The sequence below is a fragment of the Callionymus lyra genome, chromosome 4 (genome assembly GCF_982586985.1).
Source record: "Callionymus lyra chromosome 4, fCalLyr1.hap1.1, whole genome shotgun sequence".
Classification (NCBI taxonomy): domain Eukaryota; kingdom Metazoa; phylum Chordata; class Actinopteri; order Syngnathiformes; family Callionymidae; genus Callionymus; species Callionymus lyra.
In genome coordinates, this window is record NC_141821.1 from 16,021,882 (window position 1) to 16,047,863 (window position 25,982).

The 25,982-nt window shown below is 37.4% G+C and overlaps 2 protein-coding genes across 3 annotated transcripts; one reads left to right on the top strand and one right to left on the bottom strand.

Moving 5' to 3' along the window:
- Nucleotides 1–1,430: 1,430 nt before the first annotated feature.
- On the bottom strand, nt 1,431–12,555 carry mybl1 (MYB proto-oncogene like 1). Of its 2 annotated transcripts, XM_087788931.1 has the most exons (16): nt 12,269–12,555; nt 10,289–10,388; nt 10,151–10,222; nt 9,851–9,943; nt 8,410–8,630; nt 8,154–8,340; nt 8,010–8,084; nt 7,651–7,761; nt 6,308–6,547; nt 5,533–5,847; nt 5,319–5,452; nt 4,394–4,508; nt 4,200–4,316; nt 4,023–4,127; nt 2,995–3,171; nt 1,431–2,890 (listed from the first exon to the last, which is right to left on the bottom strand). In XM_087788931.1, the coding sequence occupies exons 1-16, from the start codon at nt 12,289–12,291 to the stop codon at nt 2,765–2,767; spliced, it is 2,211 nt and encodes a 736-aa protein (XP_087645057.1). In that variant the 5' UTR covers nt 12,292–12,555; the 3' UTR covers nt 1,431–2,764. The 2 variants fall into 2 exon arrangements, with proteins under 2 accessions (XP_087645057.1, XP_087645059.1); XM_087788933.1 differs by lacking the exon at nt 7,651–7,761.
- Nucleotides 12,556–14,428: 1,873 nt separating this feature from the next.
- sgk3 (serum/glucocorticoid regulated kinase family member 3) lies at nt 14,429–25,604 on the top strand. Its single transcript, XM_087788934.1, has 17 exons — nt 14,429–14,569; nt 18,852–19,025; nt 19,090–19,173; nt 19,571–19,643; nt 20,190–20,265; nt 20,341–20,416; nt 20,559–20,608; nt 21,223–21,280; nt 21,666–21,749; nt 21,833–21,964; nt 22,236–22,348; nt 23,303–23,339; nt 23,613–23,699; nt 23,776–23,871; nt 23,945–24,100; nt 24,299–24,388; nt 25,207–25,604. Exons 2-17 carry the CDS (start codon nt 18,930–18,932, stop codon nt 25,375–25,377), a joined length of 1,479 nt encoding a protein of 492 aa, XP_087645060.1. The 5' UTR covers nt 14,429–14,569; nt 18,852–18,929; the 3' UTR covers nt 25,378–25,604.
- Nucleotides 25,605–25,982: the final 378 nt, after the last annotated feature.

The window sequence follows — 25,982 nt, forward strand, 5'->3', positions numbered from 1 at the left end:
CGCCTCCCTTGCCTCTCGCCCTGTGCAGCTGGGATTCCAATTAACTAAAGGAATTTGTATTAAAGAATCAATGAAGTTCGTTCTAAGTGTGCTAAGTTTGTGTGAAACATGAATGTCAAACTGAAGGGGTTAAAATATTTTGGCAGTCTAAGTTTCAGGTCAAATAAATTGTATATTTACCAATTTGACTCCTTGACCAAATACTCATAGAATTTATTATTATTAGTTTTAATCTTATTGGGAGTCTCTGTGACATCCATAATATCTGTTTCTTATCTTAATCACTGACATCTTTATAGGTCATCATCAAACATAAAATCCTTTATTTTGACGCTCTATAAATATATATATATATATATATATATTTATATACAATTATTAACTGGGTCTAAATGTTTACCTCTTCATCACCATCACTATTTTGATTATATTCCAGCTCCTGGCACGTAAGAACCTCCCTGGCATCACACACACACACACACACACACACACACACACGAGTGGAAATAGTTACACTCATGTACACGCAGGGCTCCCGCCTAAATTATGTTCTCCCTGCTGTGATGTGCAGCATGTCTTCAGGGGCCAGGAGAGGGTGGGGGGTATAGCTCGGTGCTTGCCAGATGACTGCCAGTCAGTACGATAATGGGCTGCCATCTGCTGTCTAGTACACACAAAGACAAAAAGTGCGTGTGTGAAAGAGTGTGTACGGAGGAAGAAGGTAGAAGTCAGTCAAACACAAACACTTGTGTGACATCAGGTTTGGCAGGTACAGATTTTAGAAGAGAGTTGGATGGAAAATGTGACTCATGAGTTTTTCTGTCCAAATAAAACTAATGAAATACGAGGAGGAGGCAACAGGTCAGAGAGCTGCCGCTGGACAATAGAAACACTCAAGTGTGGGTCACTCAAGACAAAAGAGTCTCTTGTACATGCACTAATGAAAAAGGAAGCAGATTGATCAAGTGTGTGTGTATGTGTGTGTGTGCGTGTGTTTGTGTGTGTGTGTGCGTGCGTGTGTTTGTGTTCAGCATACGGCAAGACGTCACCTTGGTCTCCTCCCTTCATTTGATGGGCAATTGAGTGAATGCTTCTGTTAAACCAACAGCTCCGAGGACAAAGGCTCCTGGGGCCATTAAGTCACGGGTGAGTGGGCCCCTTTAGGGCCAGCAGCTGACCCTGTGGAGAGGCCTCTTGTTCTGGCAGAGGGGGCTCGTGTCCCCGGACCCCGGTCCAAGTTGACGGCAACACAACATACACACAACAGGAGACCCGGACCTAAATTACTCCATCAGCGCCGGCTACACGTCACACACACCTGACTCGTCAATCCTGCTGGAGTCGGCAAAAAAGACAAAGATTTATCAAATACGTTTATTGTTCTCTGTTGGACATAAAAAGCAGTCGGCAGGATTCCTGTGATGTGATTTTGCTACAAATAATGTGAATTAATATTCCTCAGGTTATTGCTCTTGCACCATATTCACTCACTTCAGTCCCTTCTTAAAGACCCTCACATGGAATGTTTCACAAATAACACACACACACACACACACACAAACACACATATATATATATACATACAGATTAAAACACACAATGTACGTACGCAATGACTTAAAGCAACAACCAATTGAGAGTTTGGCGCTTTAAGACTTTTGTTCTACGTGATCTGTCCGACAAGATTCCCTTCTTATTGACTTTTAATGCGGGATCATCCAGATTAGAACTAATGCTGGATTACCTCATGCCAATAATACAATCAGCATTTATAGCTGTCCTGTTACCTTTAGACATGGAAGCACAGAGAACGTAAAAGGGATTAAAACAATCATTTGATCAACCTTCGTGTGTTACAATTAACTATTTGTCCTGTTCTTCGTCTTGATAAAGTAAGATAGTGTTCGTCTTCAGCAGACCTGGAATAATAAAACAATCAAGCAGCTGAAATTCACAATATATGGAAGGAAGAGCAAACAAAAAGCTACATCTGGATTAATAATCATTTAGGATCAAAAGTGCAATTGGTCTAAGAGCAGAGGTCGACTGCCTCGTCACAAACGTGCTACCTTACGACACAGACATCACTAGACGATGATTTCTAGGTTTTAAAACGTTAAATCAGTGGCAGTTTGATTTTAAATAGGCCAATCCTGATTCGAGAAGAGAAAATAAAATTATATTCTTCGATAATCTCTCTTAGATTTCATGTTTTTTAAGGATTTTTAAAATAAATAAATTAGTAAACATTAAATAAATAATCTAACCACTTCACATAAAAAAAAGCAAAAACCTTCTGATCAGCATTAAAAACCTGACACGCTTCAGCTCACTCGAGGGTTTTTTTAGGCTGTTTTTGTCAGCAAACTACTTAGAATAGTGTCTTATATTAACATCTAGAGCTGTTAGATAATAAATACAACAAACAAGAGTAAACATTTAGGTACCTTTCCACGTGAAAATACATTCAACTGATCTGGTGTCAGTGGACGCTATGGCCTTGGAAAGGAGGCGCATTGATTTAAAAACAAAATCACAAGTGCTATCGTCCAGTTTTGACAGCCCGGGCTTCAGAACAGCATTAGAAAGATTTGTGTTTGTCGAAAATGAACGCTGAGCCGGACACACAAGCATCTGCTCTTACGAGAGAGAAGCAGCAGCGTCGACAGGAGGCAGCGACTCCTCGTCTGTGGCCGACTAGGGGAACACTTGTGTGGATTGTCTCGTACACGATTCTCGGGGTCCGTTGAGCATCAGCGGGGCTTTAGAGCACGAGGGCCCTCGAGGCCGGTCCAGATGACGGATAGGGGTTCAGGTACTGACGTGCCTGCTCCGTCATGATCAACTGGTCTTCTGTTTTCCCGTAAACCACGGCTTCCCATTCGCTCACCTGCGGAGAAGCAGCTCAGGCTCACATGGATCTTCCACATTAAAAGACGGAGGATTAGCAGAAGAACACTCGAAACGTTCATCTGTCCGCGGCAGCTTCTGTACCTGAGCCGTTTGTTTCGGGGCTTTCCTGGGAGAGAGACGTCTCTTGACTCTGGGACTGGACAGCTGATGGACTGAAGATCTCTCCTCATCCAGGGAAGTCAGAGGCTGCTGGTTCTCTTCTTGTTCTGGGCCCATGGTGCCGAGAGACGAGCTGGTCAGAAGACTTTCCTCTGCGACCTGGACACAGGTCACACATAGATTCACACCATTAATCCTTGTTATTATTATCTCAGGGTCAAGGTGACCCGAAGGCCCTCAAGCAAATGTGTTTGTGGTATCCCTTGTGTTGTCTGTGGGTTAAGATGAACGACCTCCCATTGCTTCCAGAAATACATATGCAGTGGCAGAAGTTGTTGACCCAGATGTAACACAAGGGATAACACAAACACATTTGTTTTCAGGCCTTCGGGTCATCTTGACCCCGAGATAACACAAGAATTATAAATGGAGTGGAGGTTTGTTCAGACCTTAAGGCTGGTCAACAAGTCTCTGGAGACATTGCTGTGAATTTAACATTTACAAACTTGAAACTTTTTTTAATTTTTTTAAAATGTTTTTTAAAACATTATTTTAAGTGCCACCAGACAATACCAAAAAGTACCAAGAGTACCCGCTCGATAATTTAATTGTTAAAAAATGAAACAAAAAATGAAAAGTACATTTATTTAAACATTTGTGAATTCAATTGTATATAGAAATGATTGAATTTAATGTTTAAAAATAAACAATCAATGCTAAAAGGAAAAAAATTCAATGTTAAACTCAACCACACAACAGTCTCATATACTTCCATACACCTGCTTTAGAGTCGATTCCTTCCGTGTAAAGTCCCAAAACCAGTTGAACCCAGAACCTGGAGCTAGGTTTCCCAAATATCCCTAATATAAATTATACTCTCAAATTTACCAAAAGCGTGGTGAGTGTAAACAAATACAATCACACAATAAAAAAAAAAAATAAGAAAATCAGGTTTCTTCCTTTTAAAACCTTCTACTACTTTATTTGATAAAGTAAAGCGAGCGACTCACCTGCGCGTTGTTCAGCTGCTCTTGGAAGAGTTGGACGTTGAGGTTATCTTTGCCCCAGGGCTCCAGAACCAGAGACTTGCGCACTTTCCTCGCTGGGCCGTCCATCTGATTTGAGAGTCAAATCCAAAGTAAGTAATGAATGGATTTCAGTGAGTCGCGTCCTCGTTTGAGACTTACGTTGTGTTTCCACATCCTGTAGTCGGTCTGGAAGTCCGCTCTGTTGAAGATGTCTGTTCCCGTCTCCTGCTTCAGAACTTCCCGAATATCTTCTTCCAAGAACGCCAGAGGCTGTGGCTGTTAGCAAAAACAACAGTAAATGATGTTAGTTCGACACAGATTCAAACAAAAGCCAGAACATTTGAGCCGCTCACCTCGATCCTGAGAGGTCCATGCATCTTCTCCTGAGCAGCCAAAGCATTTTTGAAGGGCGTTGGTGTCCGTGGTGTCGGGATCGTGACACTTTTACGATACTTTGGAGTTCGAGGCCTGAGGGAGTGGAGCAGAGAAAATGTCCTTCTATCAAAAACGAGCATAATCTGAAGAATTACATGAAGTCAAGATCAGACCCGAGCAGACATTTGTCTTTCCATTTTTAAAATGTTCTTCATAATACATTTCAATGGAACTTGTCTTTAATCTGAAGACAGCAACTCGGATGTGAGGTTATGTCATGATTGTTGACCATATAAGTACAAGCACGATAATGAATTGATCAATTGATCAATGGATCACAAAGAAAATATAAAAATGTATTTCAAATCGAAAACAGAACCAGCAGTAAATAAATCTTCACAAAGTTCAAAAACCTGTTTCTCTTTCATCGTCTTTGAGCTGTTCAAGTATTAAATCAGAGACATAATAGATTATCAAAAATGAACTAGACACGCTGAAAGTGTATGTTTAACATCTACAAAATATAAAAGCTTTAAGCAATAAAAAGAGATGACATGACGTTAAAAAGGAAGCTATGTTGTTGTTGTTTGTGTGCAATAAAGTAGACATTTAAATAAACTTAAAAAGTTTGTATTATAATTAATGTACTTGTTACTGTGAAAGCGCTTTTAAACATATCTGGCCAAGTAGACAAGACTATTTGTGCATGGAGAACTAAATCTCTAAATCTTAACCTGGAGAATAGAAACAATAAAACACCATCATCTGTCAATAAAAGTTCATTTTTCTTTAGTAATTTGGTAGTTTTGTGTTTAAAAATTATCTGCTGAGCCCCCTTTCACATTTTTGACGTTATCGCCAAAACGAAAGCATCTTTTGATAGATAAAAAGCAAAATGTTTACCCTTCGTTTTCCTTCTCTTGCTTGGGTGTGGTCTCTTTGTTGATGGGCGTGTTGAGAAAACATCTCTGACCACACACTGGTGTGGACGTGAGCGCGGGATCATCGAGATTCAGATGCTCCGACATGTTGCATATCTATAAGACAAGATTGAGAAGAGTTAATGAAAGGGTCAGTGTTGTTTTTGTGATTGAAGAGAAGGAAGCAGACGATCTACCCGAGACGGAGTAAAAGGCAACGACTTTGTGGGCGTTTTCTTGGGAGAGTTGTTAAGGTTTTCCGAAAACGAGGAGCAGATTCTTTCGCATAACAGAGATGAGTCGGATCTCTCTCTTCTTCGCCTCCTTCCTGTGGATGCCAGGTCGTGTTTGGATGGTTTGAAGGAGTTCAGATGGAGGGTTGCCACTTGTAGCGTGTTGTCCGTGTGGTTTGATGAATTCTCAGTAGTTTTCTCCTGTAGGGCGGCGCTGTATCCATCCTGGTGGTGTCTGGGCGAGCCGAAGCTGCTGGAATCATTCCACGGAACGTGCTCCTGCAGAAGCCACACCTTTTTATAAAGCTAATTAGAAAACTTTGAAACATTACACCGTGTGTTTTTACCTTTGGTTGAAATAAAAAAACAAAAACATTTTATGTTAACACTTCTCTTGCTTGTTTACGCTTCACACAATCTGGCTCTTGTCAAAATGTATTTATGTAAATATTCAAGATCAGTTTTCTAAATCAAGGTCAGAGATGTCCTTGAAAAATGTCCTTCTTTTATACCATAAAAAAAATCAAGTACATCTAGTATGAAGTATTCTAAAGTATTTTAATTCTAAATCATATAATTTTGAGATCGTATTTACCAGTTTTACATAGATTAATCAATTATATTTGAATTTATACAAACCTTGTCAAGTAACATTATCCGAACACATGGACTTGTACTTTCATGATGTGTTTATATCTTAGACGGTGTAAATATCGTTTTAATTCCTTCTGTCACTCACAGAGTCAATGAGCTCCATAGTTTCGGCAAAATCTGGGATGGAATGCAGCGTTGAGAGGACCGAGCTGGCCTCCACAGACAGGAACTTGCTTGGGGAGACAGGAAGTCGGGACGTGGGTCCTCTGGGTAGGTCCGGGTCCCTCCACTGTCGCCTGTCCGCCTGCTCCTCCAGGCTGCTGCTGCTCGTGGTCAGCGTGTCGTCGGACATGCTGTCTGACCAGGACGAGTACAGCTCGACGCCCTGTGAGAGGAGCCAGAGGACACTTGAAGCAGCGGGAGTTTTGGTGGTCGTTGAGGACGAGTTGATGCAAGTTAAGAGGAGCAGCAGACGCACACAGAAGCTAGTTCCAGAAGCTAAGAGTGTGAGTGATGGTAGAGAAGAAGACGGTGAAAGAGCATCAGCCCAGTCTAAAAGGGTCGAGGGATGAATGGGAGGCTAGTTACTATGGAGACACTTCAGCAAATTGAACTACAGGCAAACATGTGCTTCACTACTTCAATACACTGCAAAAAGTTCACTTTTACAAATGTTTTTTAAAGAATATTTGATTGAACGTTAGTGAGGTCTGTTAGTCCAAAAAGCAACTTTGTGTTGATATGGGTTTTGAAAATGATGACTCATCAAATTGATACTCTTTGCAGTGTCATTGGTAAAAACAGTCTATCAGTGCCATCAGATTATTGAATGATTGAATTTAATATCTTAAAATGTTGAAACTTTAAATTTTTTTAATAAAATAATTTTCTTTTTTTAAACATGTAATTTTTGATAAATAATGTCATTCAATAACTTTTGTATTGAAAGTTTTATAATTGTCTTTAAAAATGTAATTAATTAATGCATTTTTCCCACACATTTTTCAAACTGCAATAATTAAAAAAATGTTTTGTTTTTTGTTTTAAATGTGAAAATGATATTGACATAATCCCACGAGATAATATTAAGATTACTAAAATACATTTTCACATTTAATTTAAAAGGCTATGAATAAAAAAATATTAAATTTCTATTTGGAAAAAGAACCGTGTAAAACACCATTCATTCATTAAGAAAACATTTGATTTTTTATATTCAATAATTTAAAAACCCCAAACAAATTGAAACTCTTAATATACAAATTATTGAATGAAATTATTTAATAAAAACACATATTATTGTATACTATACTATTATACTATTATAGAGATTATAAAATGTAATTATTCAATGCTTGATAATGTCAATAAAATTATTCAAAGTTCCAGCATCTGAAATGCTAAATTCACGATTCAACGATGGCACTGATCTACTTCCATACACAGCCTCTGCTGACTAGCAAACACACGTTGAAAGTGTGTCCTTACACATGGACCTCTGCATTGCGCTTGTTGCTGGACTTCATTCTCTGCTGACATAAGCAGCAGCTCAAGCTCCTTAATTCTTTGTTCTCTGTCGGGGTCATCCGGGCAGGACGGCTGGAGAGAACAGACGCCGGGGAGAAGGGTTCGAGAGGACAGGAGGAAACGTAAGAGTCAGGGAAACAGAGAAGAGTGATCCAGAAACACAGATATTATCATTTGTTGTGCTCCCGTTACTGAGAGTTAGGAGGAAATAATGGGACATTCAAGTCTTTTGATTTTTGAAGTCCTGAGTTAGCAAATCACAAGAGTATAACAGAAGTGCAGACGTGAGTAACGGTCACATGCTTTCAGAGGACACTCACCAGCAGGAATTCGGGACTATCAAGAAGACTGTCCATTAAGGATCGATTGTGAGGATCAAAATTGTATCCAGATATCTGAAACAGATATTGACGGTCACAAGCGTAAAAGGCTTTAAGCAGGAAGGTGCTCAAGGATAGTGTTACCTGGCTGGTTGCGGTCACGGGGCTGCGCTCGTGCTGCTGGGGCTCGGCCGGACTCTGGGAGTGAGGTCTTCTCTTGGGTCCAGAGTGAGAGGAGTTGAAAGTCTTGCCTGCTTCCTGTAGATAACCCTCATGTTCCACTTTTCTCCTCATGGTTGAATTCCAATGGTTCTTGATGGAATTGTCCGTCCTGGTTAAACAGAAAATTTGAGATAAAGATTGATTCTTGCTTTTTAACCGCGAACATGTCCACATTTACCTCCCAGGGAGAAGCTTGGAGATCTCAGCCCAGCGGTTGCCGAGTCTTTTGTGGGCTTCGTAGATGATTCTATCTTCCTCTTGAGTCCACGATGATTTCTTGACTTCTGGGTTGAGGTGATTGTGCCAGCGCTCACGACACTGCTTCCCAATCCTGCCCTGGAGGTGCTTTGCGATCACAGACCAGCGCTTCGGACCATATTTGTGAACCAGGTCAATCACCTGCACAGACATCAAGGATGGTCATTTTAAATTAGATTATATAGACTTTATTAATCCCTCTGGAGATCTACTTCGGGAAATTGAGCTTCAAGTTCACAGCAGACGATTGAAGGTACAGAAGCTTCATGAAAACAAGAACAAAGGGCAAACAAAATAACAAAGTGCAAGGGATGACAAAGTGCAAATATAAAGATCATAGATTACAGGATCATTTGACCATTTCATGTGATGATGATTAATAAATGTCTCCAGGTCGACTTTTCAAGACAAACATTTGTAAAGGGGCAACTTTTTTTTTAGATAATGTAAAGAATATAATGTTTTCTAAAAGCTTCCAGTGTAAAAAAAAAAAGAAGAAAAGAAACTTCAGTATGTGTGAATGGCTGTCAAAAGCACTACCGAATTTCCCCTCGCGGGACTAATAAGGGATTCTAAAAAAAAAACTAAAAAAAAACTTGTCTTTCAAAAACATAGATGGAAAGTAACAAATTTAACTTTGAAGATTAAAGTTGGATATATTAACATATGACTTTGAGCTTGTGACTTTAATCTCAAATAAACACTACTTTAATCTTGTTTAAAACTAGTTTTTACAAATTTACAGTCGTAAAGCTAAAAGGAAAATATTTCAATGGCCCTAATATCTGTCCTAAATAATAAAAAAAAAGTTGAATTATTGTTGCTCCATGTAGTTTTCATTTAGCAATGAGAAGTTGAAATGGAACAAAAGTCACACAAATACTAAGTAATATTAAAAAATGTAAACGTCACTTGACATCTTCATATGGGTTTTAATTAGTTTCAATAACTTTGAAAATAAAATCGATAGTAATCTGAGTAATGGTCCTTTAACTTGTGGATTATTTAAGTATTCCTGTCACCTCTGCAGGAAAAAAGTATACATGCAGGATAAAACTTTTATCGTATTACATGAGCAGTGCAGTAAACTCTAGGGCGTTGGATTAAAAGCTTGGATTGAATGAATTCAAATGTCACACTGAACTTGGCATAAGAGGTTGGAATATAGAGTGATGTCATTTCCAGGGGAACATCTAGATTTCTGGTTTAAAACGAAACACCACTCCCTGAAGAAATCTACTTTTCATTCTCGCGCTAAAGTGAAGTGTTTCAGAGTTGGACACACCTCACCCTAACATCTACCTTCTGGCTCTTCTATCACTCGTGACAGCAGATATGCACGCGTTCCCATCTCCTCTTACCTTCTGATCCTCCTCTTTTGTCCACGGTCCTTTCACCAGTTCAGGGTTGAGCACCTTCTGCCAGCGGTGCTGACACTGGCCATCTGTTCTTCCCTGTGACAAGTGACACACGAACGCCTCATTACGACTCAGCACTTCCTCATCTCGACAAGCTGATGATCATGACTTGTAAATACTAATCTTATTAGTGTTAATAACACTGATTTAACAAGGAGAAGAGCTCATTTTCCTGCACCAGTGACATGCCATCTGTGAGAGGAGCACCTCACCCGACACACCCCAGTCACATGATTCACTTACAGGAAATACATTAGCGATCAGCTTCCAGGTGTCCGTGCCGTGCTGCTCCACCAGCTTCTTTAGCTTTTCGTCCTGAAGGTTTAAGAAAAGGCCAGCATTTGATATCACTCTATTTTCATACACGCTTCACCGACTCACCTCATCACGAGACCACTTTATTTTGGACAGAACTTTTTTGTCTTTCCCCTTTTCTTTCGTTTCAGGGTCAGTGGAGTGAAGCTCCTCATCTTCGTCATTGCTGAGAGTCGAAATGTGGGAGATTCACCAAAATAAAGGAAAGGAAATGTCATTAACAAAGTCAATTTCATGATAATAGATTGCTAAATCCCTATCTGAGACGATCTGAGTCTACCATGTCTTATTTAAAGCAAATACTTTAGAAAAAATGAATATAGGCTCCATGTTTTTAGCCTTTAACCTTCTTGAATAAGAGCGAGAAACTGTTTTCGCTCCTATAAACTGAATGCAATTTGCAGAAATGCTGGGAAGTAACAACAGAAAATGCCTCTCTTATGAACACACACTTGGCGACTGTTACGCTGCTGCAGTACGACATGAATAAATGGAGGCTACTGTTCCACAATTCCCACAGACGGACTCACAACCCCACACTCTGGACAAGAAGGTGAACGTTGAAAAAGCCTTGGACATGCAAAGCCAATGTTGGCTTAACTCTGAACATGTGAGGGAACATGAGGGAGGGATGAAGAGGGGCCTGAAGTAGAGGAGTGATCAACAGGCTCTTTCACCTCCAAATGAGTGTAAGTGTGCATGTGTGTGTGTGTGTGTGTGTGTGCCTCACTGAGGTAAAAAGAGGGAGGGGTCGAGGGAAAAGCCAATTCACTAACGGTTCAGTTTTTCAAAAAATTAAATATGGGACATGATTTGTTTTCTAACCTCAGATTTCAACGTGTCACAAACATTGTGTTGTTTTATTACATGCATCAATATCACTTCATGTGTAACAGCTTGAATAAAAACACAAATAGATTAAAATCCAAGTTATACTCATTTTATTTTATTATGCTTTATAAATCATGTTCTTAAATATTCAATATACAATATAATAGTAATTCTGTCACCACATGCAAAAGCAAGTTCAGCTTTTCTTTGCTGTGAATGATATGAAAGGTTTCATTACTGCCTGAAGTCTCCTGGTATAGCACTGCTATTTTAACTTATTTGATTAATTAAATATCTGGAAAAAAACACATTAACAAAACACAATAACAAAGTAAAATACACAATTAGCAATTTTTGAATTGTAACCATTTATTGTTTTTCTATTTAACCGGTTTTACAAGCTCTATCGTAGCCCTTATGTGGTTCTATGTGGGAGGAAACACTGGATCATATTTCTCAGTCTTAGCTTATGTTAAAGGATGCATTTCGGAGCCTATGAAGGGTCAGTGATATTCACATGATACAGTGAATATGCAGAAGAAATACAAGCTATACATTTTGGGCAGAAAGTGTAAATGCACATACACGTTATATGTATTAAAACAATAATTATAAACTTCATCTAAATCTTTATATTTTTTTCTTCCATCTGTAGTGTAACATCTTGTTTTGATAGGAGTCATGATCTGAATGAGATATCAACCCAAAAGACTGAAGAGTCAATAACAACAAACTCGTTCATACATAGGTATAACTGACAAAACACAACTAATCTATATTTTAATCCGACACCTGAGTTGTATAATAGTCAACATCTGTCTGTTACTTTATAAATTTGCTTCATGAAAGTGTTTATACTAATAGTTTAAATGCTATTCAATTCCACATGATAAGAAAAAAAGAAGTGTGATTTGAGATCTTAACAAGTGAATATTCCATTCTACATTTTCACAGTAGACAGTTAAAAACCCTAATAAATTAAAATATATTGAATTTGTGTGAAACAAAACACAGTTGCTCGTGTATTGTCCATGTCAATAACAGAGTTGTTCCAAACATATGTTGCCACTCGTGCACCTTCTAAATGACTCAGATGCACCTGCAAACTATTTTAAGAAAGTTAAGAAGTTATTATCTTAAGATTTCAATATTGCTCAGAAAACACATTTTAGCAGAAATCGCCATGACATGTTATGACTGTAAACAAACACCCACCTGTGTGTCTTCACGTTGTCCATGACAATCGTAAGGATGATTTAGGTTTTAGCGACAGTTATCCAGTGTTTCGTAGCTCTTCAAAAATCCCAAATGATCATCGTTCTTCCATGAAAGTCAGACATTACTGGGTTCATGAGTCCATGCGCTACTGTACCGTAATGCTCCTAATACTGTCCTCGACTGTGCTGGGCTGGCCTTTAGTTTCCGACGATTACATACAAATAAACCGCCACTAGTTCCTCTTCTTATCAAAAAGCTGATATTCAAAGACGAGTGTTTTGCTTTCGTTCTAAGAGTGACCCTCCTTTCGTCGTCCTGTCTTCCTTCTGACGTTATGATATTTGTCCATCCCGCCGATTCTCGCGCCCAGCCCTCCAACGCAGGCGGCCTTGCTTCTGATTGGTCACGAATTGGAGCGCTGTCATTGATTGGTCAAGACGGAGGTACGTTGCGTTTCTGATTGGTTTAGAACAGGAGGTGTATTCAGTTTGATTGGATCATTAAATTAGGCGACAGAAGCTACTGTCGGTGTGAGAAGAGTGCGCGGAGCTTCAGTATAACATTAGTATAATATAATCCTGTTTATATATACTATATATAAACTATATATTTTATTATAACCTATATGTAATAATATACTATGTAATAATGTAATATAATATAATATAATATAATATAATATAATATAATATAATATAATATAATATAATATAATATAATATAATATAATATAATATAATATAATGTAATGTAGTGTAATGTAATGTAATGTAATGTAATATAATAAAATATAATATAATATAATATAATATAATATAATGTAATTTTAGATTAGATTAGATTACATGATATATGATTAATGATTATATTATATTATATTATACTATATTATATTACACTATATTATATTATACTATATTATATTACATTATTACATATTGTATTATTACATATTATATTATTTTATATTATGATAAAGCCAGTCCAGTTTCAAAAGCGGTGGATGTATTATAGAGAGCTTTGATGACATCTAGTGGATAAAGTTGAGTGTTGCTACATCTGATACTCGAAAACTATTTTAATCTTTTAATACGTCATAGAATTATATTTATATAAGATGATTAGTAAGTATAGAGTATAAAACGCGTTCTCGCTTATAAATGTTTTACTGATCTCACGTCTGGAATATACAATTAATATTGTTATTATTATTGCAAGTCGCACCACTCGAATTCTGTTCTTTACTCTGAACTTTATAGTTTATTTCCGCTTTTATTGTGTGCAGTATTTTTTTGTATGTATGAATTTTATTCTGTGTCGCTTTGTTTTTTTTTAATTGTATATTTTCTGTCTCCAAAAAAATGAACCGTGGTCTAAAATCAAACATAAAACATATCTGTCAAAAATATATTTAAATGTTATCTCACACATTTGTCACTTCTTTGTTTGTGGATTTTAGTTAGACCTTGTGACCCTGGTTAACTGGTATCATTGTCTCATTGCAAAGTTAGGTTAGGTTAGGTAGAACTTTATTGATGAAATTGTTTTTTTTCCAAATTATCCACAGCAAATACAGCAATTTTTCATAAAAAATAATCAAAATGAAATAAGAACAAGAACAAAGTGAAATAAAGAGAAAGAACGATATTCATTTATTACATTATTTATTATAGAAAAAAGTCATATTAAGTGAACAATTATCACGAAACTTTAAACACATATGCCTTAAACTAGACCTGGTGCAAGATTATAACGTTGAAAATGTTATATTTTCTATTATTTTTGTCGTTTTATAATAAATACATTTTAAAAAAAGTATATTATTTATACTATTTCTTCTTAGTCTACCGCTAGAGGGCTTTGTTTACTGAATAATTTCTTTCTGGGAACGGGTTCAAGAGAAAACGGAACTAGGTAGTTATGTCTGTCAAAACAAAGGTTTGTAAAACTGAGATTAAAAAATATATATGTATAAGTGCTATTATTGTCTGAATTAATAGTGGTATTTAATACTATGTAACTACTTTAATATGGATTTGGAACTAAAAATAGAACAGCGATGCTTTTTTTTCTTCTTAGTGTAATACACTTTTATTCTGAAATACAGCTCGGATGTTGACTGCATTTTAATAACTCGCTGGTGTAGTAAGTGGGATCCCGTGACACATTGCATCGGAACTTTTCTGTCTCCGCGAGGGATCGATGTTTCCTGGATGTGGATCTTCTTGACAGGCTTTACGGAACACACTTTAATCGGAACCAACGTTGCCTCCTAAACTAGAACGCAACACATGTCTGGTATGTTGACTTTTCCACGGCGTTTCTTTTGTAACTAAAGTCTTTTCATCCACGTTCCGTGTCTGTTTTTAACTGTCGAGGTAACGCTCCCAACAACAGTGAGGACAAGTTTGCTAAAATGTTTTTAAGAAGCTTTATTCAAAGTATGCGTGACGAAAGTAAAAATGTATATTGCACAAGGAATGTTTGAAAGTGAAACAACGCCCAAATGCATTTAAGCAACATGACGTTTAAAGATCAATAAAAACACTGGAAACCATTTTTTATTTAAATGTGGTTGTACGAGTTGAAATATTTTTAAAATGTTTTTTTTAGTGTGTAAAACTCCTCCATCTTAATAAAAATATTCGGGGAAGTCTTTTCCTGTAACAAACATGACTCACGATGGCATGTTGTTACTATTTTAGGTTTCAGTTTTTTTTTTCACACCATTAAACTACACATCGAAGATTTCCTTCAGTCCCAAAAATGTATCACATCCAATTAATTTTTACAGATATTTATTCTAAATTTAAGAGGTCATTTCATCATTTCTAGTTTCGTAATGTTTCTGTATGTCTCAGAAAAGAGGTATAACTGTCAGTTCCTGTAATAACTGTGACGAATAACTCAAGCACATTTGAACAGAATAGCGTGTTTTAATTCAAAGTTTATATTTGCATGCATAATTGCTTTTAAAGACCAGCACAGATACTGAGCAAACATTTAATACATTAATGGTCTTGTTTGATTCATTAACCGTTTCGTTGTGCAGGTCATTGCAATTGGTTTAATTGTAAAAAATATATAAAAAATGTCCTAAACATTGAAGTCATATATGAGTTAAAATCACACACACATTTGAAACATTGTATTTATTTGCATCATAAAATGTTTTGAATGAACAATTGGGAAGTGGAATATGCAACAAAGACACTGGTACAACATTAATCTGTGTTTTGTAAATTAGAATTATTCCAGATGCTGAGGTCAGTTGTGGGGGTGACGGAGCCCCTCACACTTCCGCAGCTGTGCTTCCTCAGTCTGGATGAAACTGCTTTAGCTGCTTTTTATGGCTTTGAACAGAACACGAGAATTTAGGGTAATCTCAAGACGTTTCCTGTGCTGAGGGTTTTTGTTCTTTAAAAAGAGCTAGAAACTGTTCAAATGTGTTTAGTTGCAAAAGAAAATTATTTGTTTAAGTTGTCTTATATATGCATCAAACATATTGTTTTAACTCGTAACGTTAAAATGATAAACATCTGCTTAATACTTTATCCATTGTTTACCTGTTCTCTTGCCCCTGACTTGGCCATAGGCTGACATTGGGCAAGAGAGTGTCTGACAAACAAGCACTTTCACTTACCTTCACATGTAAGAACGTTTCACTCTGCCTGCCTTTTTGATCATGATCACATGATCTCATGATCAGTTCTCACTCCACAGCCTCTTACAGTGTGATATTGTATACATAATACATAGATATAAACAATTTCCCGAAGGAGATCTCCAGAGGGATCCATAAAGTTATATAAAACCTTCTCTTGAGGAAGTTATTATAAAAGCATTACAAGTAGATTTATAAATATGGAAGGTTAAAAGTATTTATTTACATACCTGCAAATACATGTCTTATCATGAGGAAATGAACCAGCAAAATACCTGCCATTTAAATGGGTTTGACTTGCTTGCTAAACTGTGAGCAATAGAAAGATGGATATCTTGCCACAAAGATTTTGAGTTAAAAAAAATGTCATGTTAGGTTTCAACATCTCTTCGCTTCATTGCCAAACGTCTAGATTACAGGGCGATGTCACGATTTGCATGATGTCTCTTTAAGTGCACTTAGAACATTGACTGTTCATTGACTGTAACTTCTGAAAACTGCACGCTCACCACTTCTCTTTAGGGAAATACCTGTGGTTCACATAGAAGAATTGAAAATTGTAAGTTGAAACCAAAAATTAGTCATTGAGCTAAAGTGATAATAAGGAGAGTATTTCTAGTAGAGTTTTTAGCTAAAAAAAAAATGGTAGTACTTTCCATTCCTATAACTTGTCAATCTTTGATTGGTTGCTTTAACTTTTACAACAAGGACATTGCCTTGTTTTTTAGATTTGACAAATACTGTACAGATATTTCAACAGTCTTGAGATCCATGCGTTGTTATTTAAACCAAAGTAAGCATAACCTCGAGGGAATCTGACAAATGTCTGAGCACGTTTCTCTGTCTCTGAGGCAGAACAAAAGTACTTGTTAGGCTGGATGCAAACCCGACCAAGTTAAAGTGCATCTTCAGGGAATATCCACTGGTGTGTAGACATGTCCTGGCAAAGCTATGCAGCATTTTTTTTTTAATGATTCTATTACTTGTCAAGCTCAGGAATTGAGCCTGACAGCACATGCTGCTACTCATTACAGTTTAGCTTTCATTGCTCAAATTAAACCTTTGTCTGTTGATGGGTGTGGCGAGCTACTGCATTCCATTGCAGAGGAACCACATCGGCTCAAAATCTAGATCCGCCACGGTGTTTTCCTGGCTGGGGGAAATTTGTGAGGAATGTTAATAAGCTGGTCCTCCCCCGTGACGTCGCAGTTAAAGATGTACACAAACCCCAAAAAGTGAGGAGGCTGTGGGAAGTAGTGTGTCATTGCGAGCATAGGAGCTACAACTGTGTGAGTCTCGGCTATAATCACCAAACACAAATTACAGTTGGAAATAGTTTTCAGCTGGATCAGGTAACCGTGATTTAAGAAAACGAAGGAAAAGGAGTCTCTGGCGATCAAAAGGGCACGAGGGACTCTCTTGAATGTTAAAGAGCTCTGGTTGCTTCTCCCAGCTCCACTGACGTGAGGAGAATGACATTTATTCAGTCCGTGCGTGTACATAAGATTAGTATGCAGCTGGAGATGGTTGACCAGGAGCAGTAGTTGTGTGGAGCAAACAAGAGTGAGAGTAACTGTGGATGGAAGAAGCTAAACTTGTTAGTGTGACCTCACCGACAACAAACAATGGACATTGTGCGATCAGAATACAAAGACTCGTTGAGGAAGTAGACCTGGCGCCTCTTCAAAATGTGTACAGTAGATGTATTCAGATTATATTGTTGATCATAAACTGCTGCTAAAAACAGAATATCAATTTTAGCTTTTATTGTTTTACTGACTAGTTCTCAGACATTTGAAACATGCTTCTTCGTCTGCGTGTTTTAGATATTGATTTTTGCATCCGAGTGGTGTTTAAGTTTTCTATAGGGATGTGTATTGACAAGAATCTTTATGTTACACATCACCATACAACGCATCATAGCAATGATCTGATGTATTGGGATACTGTAGGAACAACGATATAATTTTTTTTTTAAAGAATTAAGTTGCAGGAAAAGTGTGTTGGCAAAGTAACATGTTATATGCTTAACATCAGCTTACTAAATCCAAACAGAAGGATAAATATTAGTTTCGCACAAAAGAAAAAATACAAGCAAAATCAAGTTCATATTTGCATGTTAATTGTTCATTTCAAAAATCAATACAATGCTGTTAAATATCAATACGGTGAATTAAAACAACTCAATACTGAAGCATATCAATAATTTCTTACACCTCTGTTTTTATTTGATCATTGATAACATGTATTGGTTTAAGAGAATATGCAGATCATAGGTTTTTTTTATAATTATTTTCCTCTGCATTACTAATAAACAAAATCTCCATTTTATTTTGTATTTTGATGATCCTTTCTATCGGATAGCATCGATGTGTCTCAGTACTCTTGATGTTGATTGTTAGTGTTGATTGTTATAACAATATTTCCATCGGACAAGCTTGTAATTATCGTTGGTTGTCAAGACATTTAAAGCAGATTACGTTGTGTTACTGTTGAGAAGTAGTCCGGCCACTAAACTCAAACTGCTACAGTGTTTACTTGACCCATTGTGTATCATCTGCTTCCAAGACCTTCAGGAATCTGTTTAAAAATACCTTTCCAGAAAGTGGAAGAGCAGATGATGTCACCGGCCAGGCATGTGTGTCGTAGTTGGATGTGTTGAAGAATACATCAAGTTGGCACAACTGAGGGACCGGCAGTTTGGTTTTGAGCTCGCAAAGGAGCTGTACTTGACTCTGGATATTTTGTTTAAAGAAGAGTTAACAAGCTTCGCTGGGAAGGAAGCCCCCCCGATGCACTCGCTGCCTTCTGTTTCTGCCTGATCTGGCTTCACAAAACTGGCTGACTCCCCCGAAGCGTTTGGTGTCCAGGAAGTGAAACCCACAGTCAGAGTGATGGACGCTCATTTCTCCACAGCACCAGCCTCGTGAAGATGAGCCACTCCAGGACTTCTTTCCTCAGATGACCGGCTCCGTCACAACGTTGCCTCTTTGAATGCCCGCCGCTGCTAAGATGGAGGAGCACTCCAGTCTCCCGAACGTCAGCATTCCGTGCCACGACGAGCAGAGGGACAAGAAGAAACGCTACACTGTAGGTTTCCTTCATTCCACGCATTTTTCAACTTTTCCTGAGACGGAGGGTTTCTTTTCTACAGGTATACAAAGTCATCGTCAGCGTTGGACAACACGAGTGGTTCGTCTTCAGGAGATATGCCGAGTTTGATAAGCTTTACAACACGGTGAGTAATATCAGAGTTTTCGGAAAAGACAATTTTAAAGAATCCAAGTTTAGAATGAACACACTAGAGAAAGTAAGCATATGAAATCGAGTCACAAAGTCAATAAGACTTTTGCAATCTATGTAAGTTCACAGCATTTTAACAAATATAACATCAATATTTTTATTTCTGTCTATTATTAATGGCGACACTAAATACAAAGAAAATATTGGATTATTTTACTATCAATATTTGCAACCCCAAGAATTTGGAACAGGGAAATAAAGGGATGAAAAGAAAATCCTTTTTTTTGGACTAAAGATAAGGATGATTTTTAAGATGTATGGCAAATGCTTACAAACAACTTAACACAAAATTCAAGATAAACTCTTCAACCCTTTATGCTCTTTTCACACAGTTAAGAAAACAGTTTCCATCCATGAACCTGAAAATTCCTGCCAAACGAATATTTGGGGATAATTTTGAACCTGGTAAGTGACGTTGATCTTCCGTATTCTTGTTAGGATCTTGGAGTTGAAGGTTGTTCCAATAGTTGACTCACTTTTCATCAGAGTAAATGTTTGAAGGACCTGTGACTATAGTAGCTAAATTATGATGACGACACAAACATGTTTAGTATAACAATATAATAATTTATTTTTAATTAATAGACATGAAATTAAATGTAAAATTTGGTCTCAATTGTGTATAAACTCTATATCCATGACAGCCTGCTGGATAACTAGACTCTTGTTAGCATGTTCACATTCTTCAGCTTTAAATTGCAGGTAGTTTTCTATGATATTTGACTCAATTGTTTAATTTAATGAAACTCCACCTTTATTTGAAGAAATTCATCTTATTATAATTCTGTCAAATTGTGTGACATTGTATAGTAGTAGTTGTAAATTATAGGTGAGTAATTAAATGTAAGTCAATGAAAAATGCTTAATGAATTAACTTCAGCTCCTTCTACAACTCAAAAGTAATGATTAAAATTTCCAGTTTCAAACAAAACCTTGTTTTTAATTCATCAGAGTTCATAAAGCAGAGGAGAGAGGGGCTGCATGAGTTCATCAAGAAAATCCTGTGTCATCCCGAAGTCTCCGGCCAGTAAGTCTAGTTATTTTACACCCAGTCTTGCCCCCGATGATCATCGATGTTCAAACGCTTTTATTTTCTCTTTAGCTCGGATGTAAGGGCTTTCCTTATGATGGACAAACTGCAAAACTTCTCTGATGCTTCAGAGGACGAAGAGGACAAAGTGAGTATAGTCTTCATAATATGGAAGGAAAAGAAAATGCAAAACACGACATCTCAGCTCGAGAACTTCACTTACAAGAAACGGTCATATCTGAACAGAGACATTGTTAATCTTAAGAGTAACTTGTCTGTATCGCCCACAGAACAGTGCTGTCTCAAGAAACATTAACCTTGGGCCGTCTGGAAACCCCCAGTAAGTGTCTTTAAAGCAGCTCTGGGTAGTTATGGGTACCTTAATATTTTTGTACTAAAATAACTTGTGATGACACATCAACTTAAAATTAGTTGAATGACTCATAAACCCTGACTTGAGGTGTTTTGTGTGATTTTTATTTTTGGTGTGAACATGCTACATATCGCACTGGTTATGGTGGAGGGGGGAGGGGCGAATTACGGTACAAAAACAAAGTTAAAGTTATTTTATTTACAAAGCTGTCATAACGCATATATTTCATTTCACAATCTGATTTATTACCTCATCAATGTCCATCCTTCATTCAGTCAATGGAAGTCTGGAAACAGAAAATTTGTCCCAACTGCTGCAAACCGGGACATGGCCACTTTTGCGATGTTTAGCGAGTGCTCATGGGAAATGTGGTCTCTCGTCGGGCTAAACACTACCACTTTAGTCCACTGGCGTCGCTCGACTTAAAATCGAGTTAACCCGTGTTATAAATTACCTTTTATATGCCAGTATGTCTTACTTCAAACCTTGTATGAACTTCAAAGTTTTAGCTCGGGACATAGATTTTATCCTTCACGTACAAATGTCCTTTTAATTCTCACCTATTTTTGTGTTTTTTTCAGTGCCAAGCCCACAGACTTTAACTTTCTGAAAGTCATAGGAAAGGGAAGTTTTGGAAAGGTATGTGAAAGAGTTCCATGATTTAAAAATATTATATTATTTAAACAGTCATGTTTTTGATCGACTTCACTTAGTTCATATTTAAACTTCCATTTTTAGTTTGTATAATCCATCATTAAAGGTGGGTAAGATGTGTTTTGTTTTTTTATAGTGACGTATGTCCCACATGTAATTAAAATGTTATTATTTTTGTGTTTAAACATTTTATTAATAGGCTTTGTATTTCCATAAAGAACGTTATTAACGTAACGAGTCCAGCGTTTTAAGCCATTTATGCAAATGAAGGTTTTATTTACACACATGTACAAATTATTTACACATGTACATGTACATGTTTACTTTCCTAATGCATTCTTTGTCTTTTCATTTCTCTCTTGTGTTGCAGGTTTTCCTTGCCAAAAGGAAACACGATGAAAAGTATTACGCTGTTAAAGTCCTCCAGAAAAAGGTCATCCTCAACAGAAAAGAGGTAGTCATGCCTCATCCCAACAAAAACCTCTGACTGTTGTGTGAATGTCACTGTTGTGACTTTCCTTTTTTTTCTCAAATCAGCAAAAACACATCATGGCTGAGCGCAACGTGCTCCTGAAGAATGTGAAACATCCATTCCTGGTCGGACTTCACTATTCCTTTCAGACGAAAGACAAATTGTATTTTGTCTTGGATTTCGTCAACGGTGGAGAGGTGCGTTACTTTGTTTGGCGAACAGGAACGTGAGTCATAACCGTAGGAAATACCGCCTGAGAGAAATTTACTCAGTCATGTAAATTTGCTGGCATGTGTTGAATTCTTTACGCAATGACAGGCTTGCTCATATTCCGAACTTCTGCTTGTGTTTAAAGTTTCCACGTGAGAGTGACTCATCAGCTCTCGAATAGTTCAGCCTGCAACGGTGACTACGGGCATGTTTGTGATGTGGTTTTTCATTATTGTCTCTGACATTGTGTCGTTTCAGCTGTTCTTCCACCTTCAAAGAGAAAGGACCTTCCCGGAGCCCAGGGCCAAATTCTACATCGCTGAAATGGCCAGTGCTCTGGGTTATCTCCACTCGCTCAACATCGTCTACAGGTGATCACTCTTTGAAACCGTACGTCAAACAGTTAGGAAGAGCCTCGAGCACAACGCCGTTGCTTCTTTGCTACAGTTTTTAATGTTTATCTTGTTACGACCTGAAATAACGGAGTTACATTTCTGTGTTTGACTTCGCGAACAAGTTGATAAACACAGCCACAGCAGATGTGGCCGGACCATCTTTGAGAGTTCAAAAGTAGCTTCATGATTTAGGTAACCTTGACATGATCCATTCATTCGCTCAGTCATACCTTTTAACTACGGTTATTTTTACCATTAAATAATTAAACTTGAATACACGTTGTCTTTTTTGATAGAAGTATCTCAAGATGGTTTCTTGAGAAAACTTGTATCACAAGATTAGATATAAGTATCTAACGATCATGCTCATCCTCTAAGTACTACTTGCCCAATTAGGTCAATATCATTGACCGTTAGCGTCTCATCAGTTTTTTTGTACATTCAATAGTCATAAATATTTTTGGTTCTTTTACCTTGTTTGCTTAAACGGTGATATTCATATGTATGATATTCATCATTCTTTTGGTAGACGTAAAATAAATTAAAAGGAAATAAAATGAAAGATAAGATATTCACTCTTAGATTACTGCTGTCATCATTGATCTTTAATTAAGTTATGAAGCAGAACTTGTCCTCACTCGTCGCAAGACCACGCAAACGCACTCGCACTGGTGTGATCCATCTAGTGGCTAAACTACATAACTACAGTTATGAACATGAACCACATGACTTGGAAAAATACTCGTCTACAGTCTAAACTAACTATTAAGTCACTAAAGGTAACTGTTCTCGATCACTACTGGAGAATATCACTGGTCTAGTTAAAGGTAAGTGTCGTGAACTGGCACTTCAAAATAAAGGGCGATGCGAATCTGGGATTAGGCAGTTCCTTTTTTAACTTTCAGAAAACTAAACCTGTTTTCTCTTCAGGGACTTGAAGCCAGAAAACATCCTTCTTGACAATGAGGTGAGAGTTTTTTTAATAATTCTATTTGAGTTTTTGTCCACCTAGAATACTACAACAATGTTATCTCTAATAAATCACTTTCCAAATGTAGCATCTATTCATACGTACTGTACAACTGATTCCCCGCCTGGACTCGTATACTCGGAACAATGAATGGAACCCACCGAGTCTCGGCCAACATTCCTGCTTCACAATAGAATCCTCAGTCTCGAGGGATAATGAGCGGCTTGTGTTGGACGCGTTTTGTAAAACCTCTGTGTCCTCTTTTTCTAGGGACACATCATCCTGACAGACTTCGGATTGTGCAAGGAAGGGATTTCCCTGTCAGACACCACCACGACATTTTGCGGAACTCCTGAGGTGAGGCTGCAGTCGTGCATGTGAGGGAGATGTGAAGTGATTCACACGAACAGCTTTGTCTTCTTCTGCTTTGTAGTATTTGGCTCCAGAGGTGCTGAGGAAGCAGGCGTACGACAACACCGTAGACTGGTGGTGTCTGGGATCAGTGCTGTATGAAATGCTTTACGGCCTTGTGAGTGTCTTTCTGAGCGTAACAAGTGGAAGAAGTAGTGCTTGACCCGTGCTGTTGTGATTGTGTGTCACAGCCGCCGTTTTACAGCAGAGATACACATGAAATGTACGACAACATCCTCCATAAACCATTAGTAATGCGTGCCGGAGCCTCCAGCTCAGCCTGGTCTCTACTTCAGGGTCTGTTGGAGAAAGATGGAACCTACAGATTGGGATCCGCAGACGACTTTGTGAGTGAGCTACAGCCATTCTTAGAAACTCTACTACTCCCTCTAGTGTACGAAACACGCATAGCAACTAAAACTTACTAATAGATTGATAGAAGCAGCATCTATTTATTATGGTCAATAATATCTTGTGTCACTATAAATACTAAAGTGTTTTTTATCTACAATTTTATATCGCTAACTAATGCTTGTCACCTTCAGAATGAGATCAAAGAGCACAGCTTCTTTGCCTGCATCAACTGGGATGATCTTGAGAAGAAGAAAATCACCCCACCGTTCAAGCCGACAGTGGTAAATATGTTTAATGTGCCATGGATACTAAGATGTAGCCTGAGATATCATCAATCTATACTGTATCCCTTTTTTAAAAAAGCAAAAAAGTTGCTTCTTAGCGGATACAAGTAACCATGAAAGCCATCACCTACAGAGACGGCAGCAGTTGTATTTGTTTTCTATAGGATTTAACAATTGCTAAGTAAGACACAATAAATAATGACGTATGAAGCAGTTTTCCAGGTAAAATTGAACCTGGAAGTCACCAGATAAAGGTGTTGTTTTTTTTATTGAATTGTACTCACGTTAATTGTGATTGTACTTTTAGAAATATTACATACACAACAGTAATCACTCATTAGTTTGTGCAAATAAAATACATGTTTTATATAATTATAGAATTTAATAATTCTAAATAGTGAACTTATTTAATAAAATCTTATTGAACCATACATTGTTCCGTGTTCTCTTTTCACTTCATGTTTATGCAACGTCAAGAATTCTTATTTTAACGGAAAAATAACAAACAAAAAAAAGAAAGAAGAGGAAATGAATTGGGACAGATACATTTAATAACAGATGGGGATAATCACTTCTGAGGTCCTTAAAGGAGAAAGCCCATCATCAAACAAGACTTATTAACCCAGGAAAGTGTTCATTTTCGTAACTATGATCTAGGTCGCAGCTCTTTGTTAACACAGAAACAGTTGGATCAAAGTTTATTAAGGGTCACATCATTACATCAACCAAACCTCTACAGACATTTGACCTAACGCCACTTAATGTGATGCTGATCGTGTGTTTAAATCTAGTTTACTCTCTTTTCTTTTTCACAGAGCTCTTACTCGGATATCTCCAACTTTGATCCTGAATTTACAGAGGAGGTAGTTCCCAACTCCATCTGTTGGTCTCAAGAACATTCCATCGTCAACGCCAGTGTCATGGAGGCAGATGATGCCTTCGTGGGATTCTCCTACGCCCCGCCTTCCGAAGATTCTTTTCTATGAAATCAATAGCCCCCCGATCCCTCTTCAAAAGAAAAAGTTCTACAGTGCCTTAACCGTCGTCGTAACATTGGCTTAAAGGGATGAAACCAGTGCAACATTCCAGCTTGTTCAATGACGCTAAAGCACATAGCTGAGGAAAAAAAAGACACAAATCAATTTTTACCCTTTTTTGTATTTATATGAATATATATATGTAAAGATTATATTTTAAAAGATATGAAAAGTAAGTCTGTTATTGTGATTTTTTTGAAACAAAACGTCATCACGGAACAAACTAATCTTTGAAGAAACTTGAACAGTTTACTGGACCTAATGTAACGCAGTTTAACTGTCAGATGTTTGTGTTTGTCTCGTTTATTTTTATTCATACGACTTAGCTGGAATTGGAATTACTTGAGCGACCAATGAATAATTGCATCTAGGTAAAAAGGTTACATGACAACAATACACCTTTATAGTTACTGAGTTTGTTTTTTTTATGAATATTTAGTTAGATTTATGTTGGGTTTTTTTAACGATCACAAATGTTTCTGCTATTCTTTGTACACGATAATGACAGTGTAATCAATAACACATTCACAAGGATTGGCTTCATCAGGCAGTGA

Coding starts and splice junctions, on each gene's coding strand:
- mybl1 (XM_087788931.1), bottom strand. CDS start 12,291: ATGGACAACGTGAAGACACACAG. Junction 4,128..4,199: donor ACAGGATGTGGAAACACAAC/GTAAGTCTCAAA, acceptor CTCTCAAATCAG/ATGGACGGCCCAGCGAGGAA. Junction 3,172..4,022: donor AGCAGCTGAACAACGCGCAG/GTGAGTCGCTCG, acceptor ACCTGTGTCCAG/GTCGCAGAGGAAAGTCTTCT.
- sgk3 (XM_087788934.1), top strand. CDS start 18,930: ATGCCCGCCGCTGCTAAGATGGAGGAGCACTCCAGTCTCCCGAACGTC. Junction 20,609..21,222: donor GGGCCGTCTGGAAACCCCCA/GTAAGTGTCTTT, acceptor TGTTTTTTTCAG/TGCCAAGCCCACAGACTTTA. Junction 24,389..25,206: donor CACCGTTCAAGCCGACAGTG/GTAAATATGTTT, acceptor TCTTTTTCACAG/AGCTCTTACTCGGATATCTC.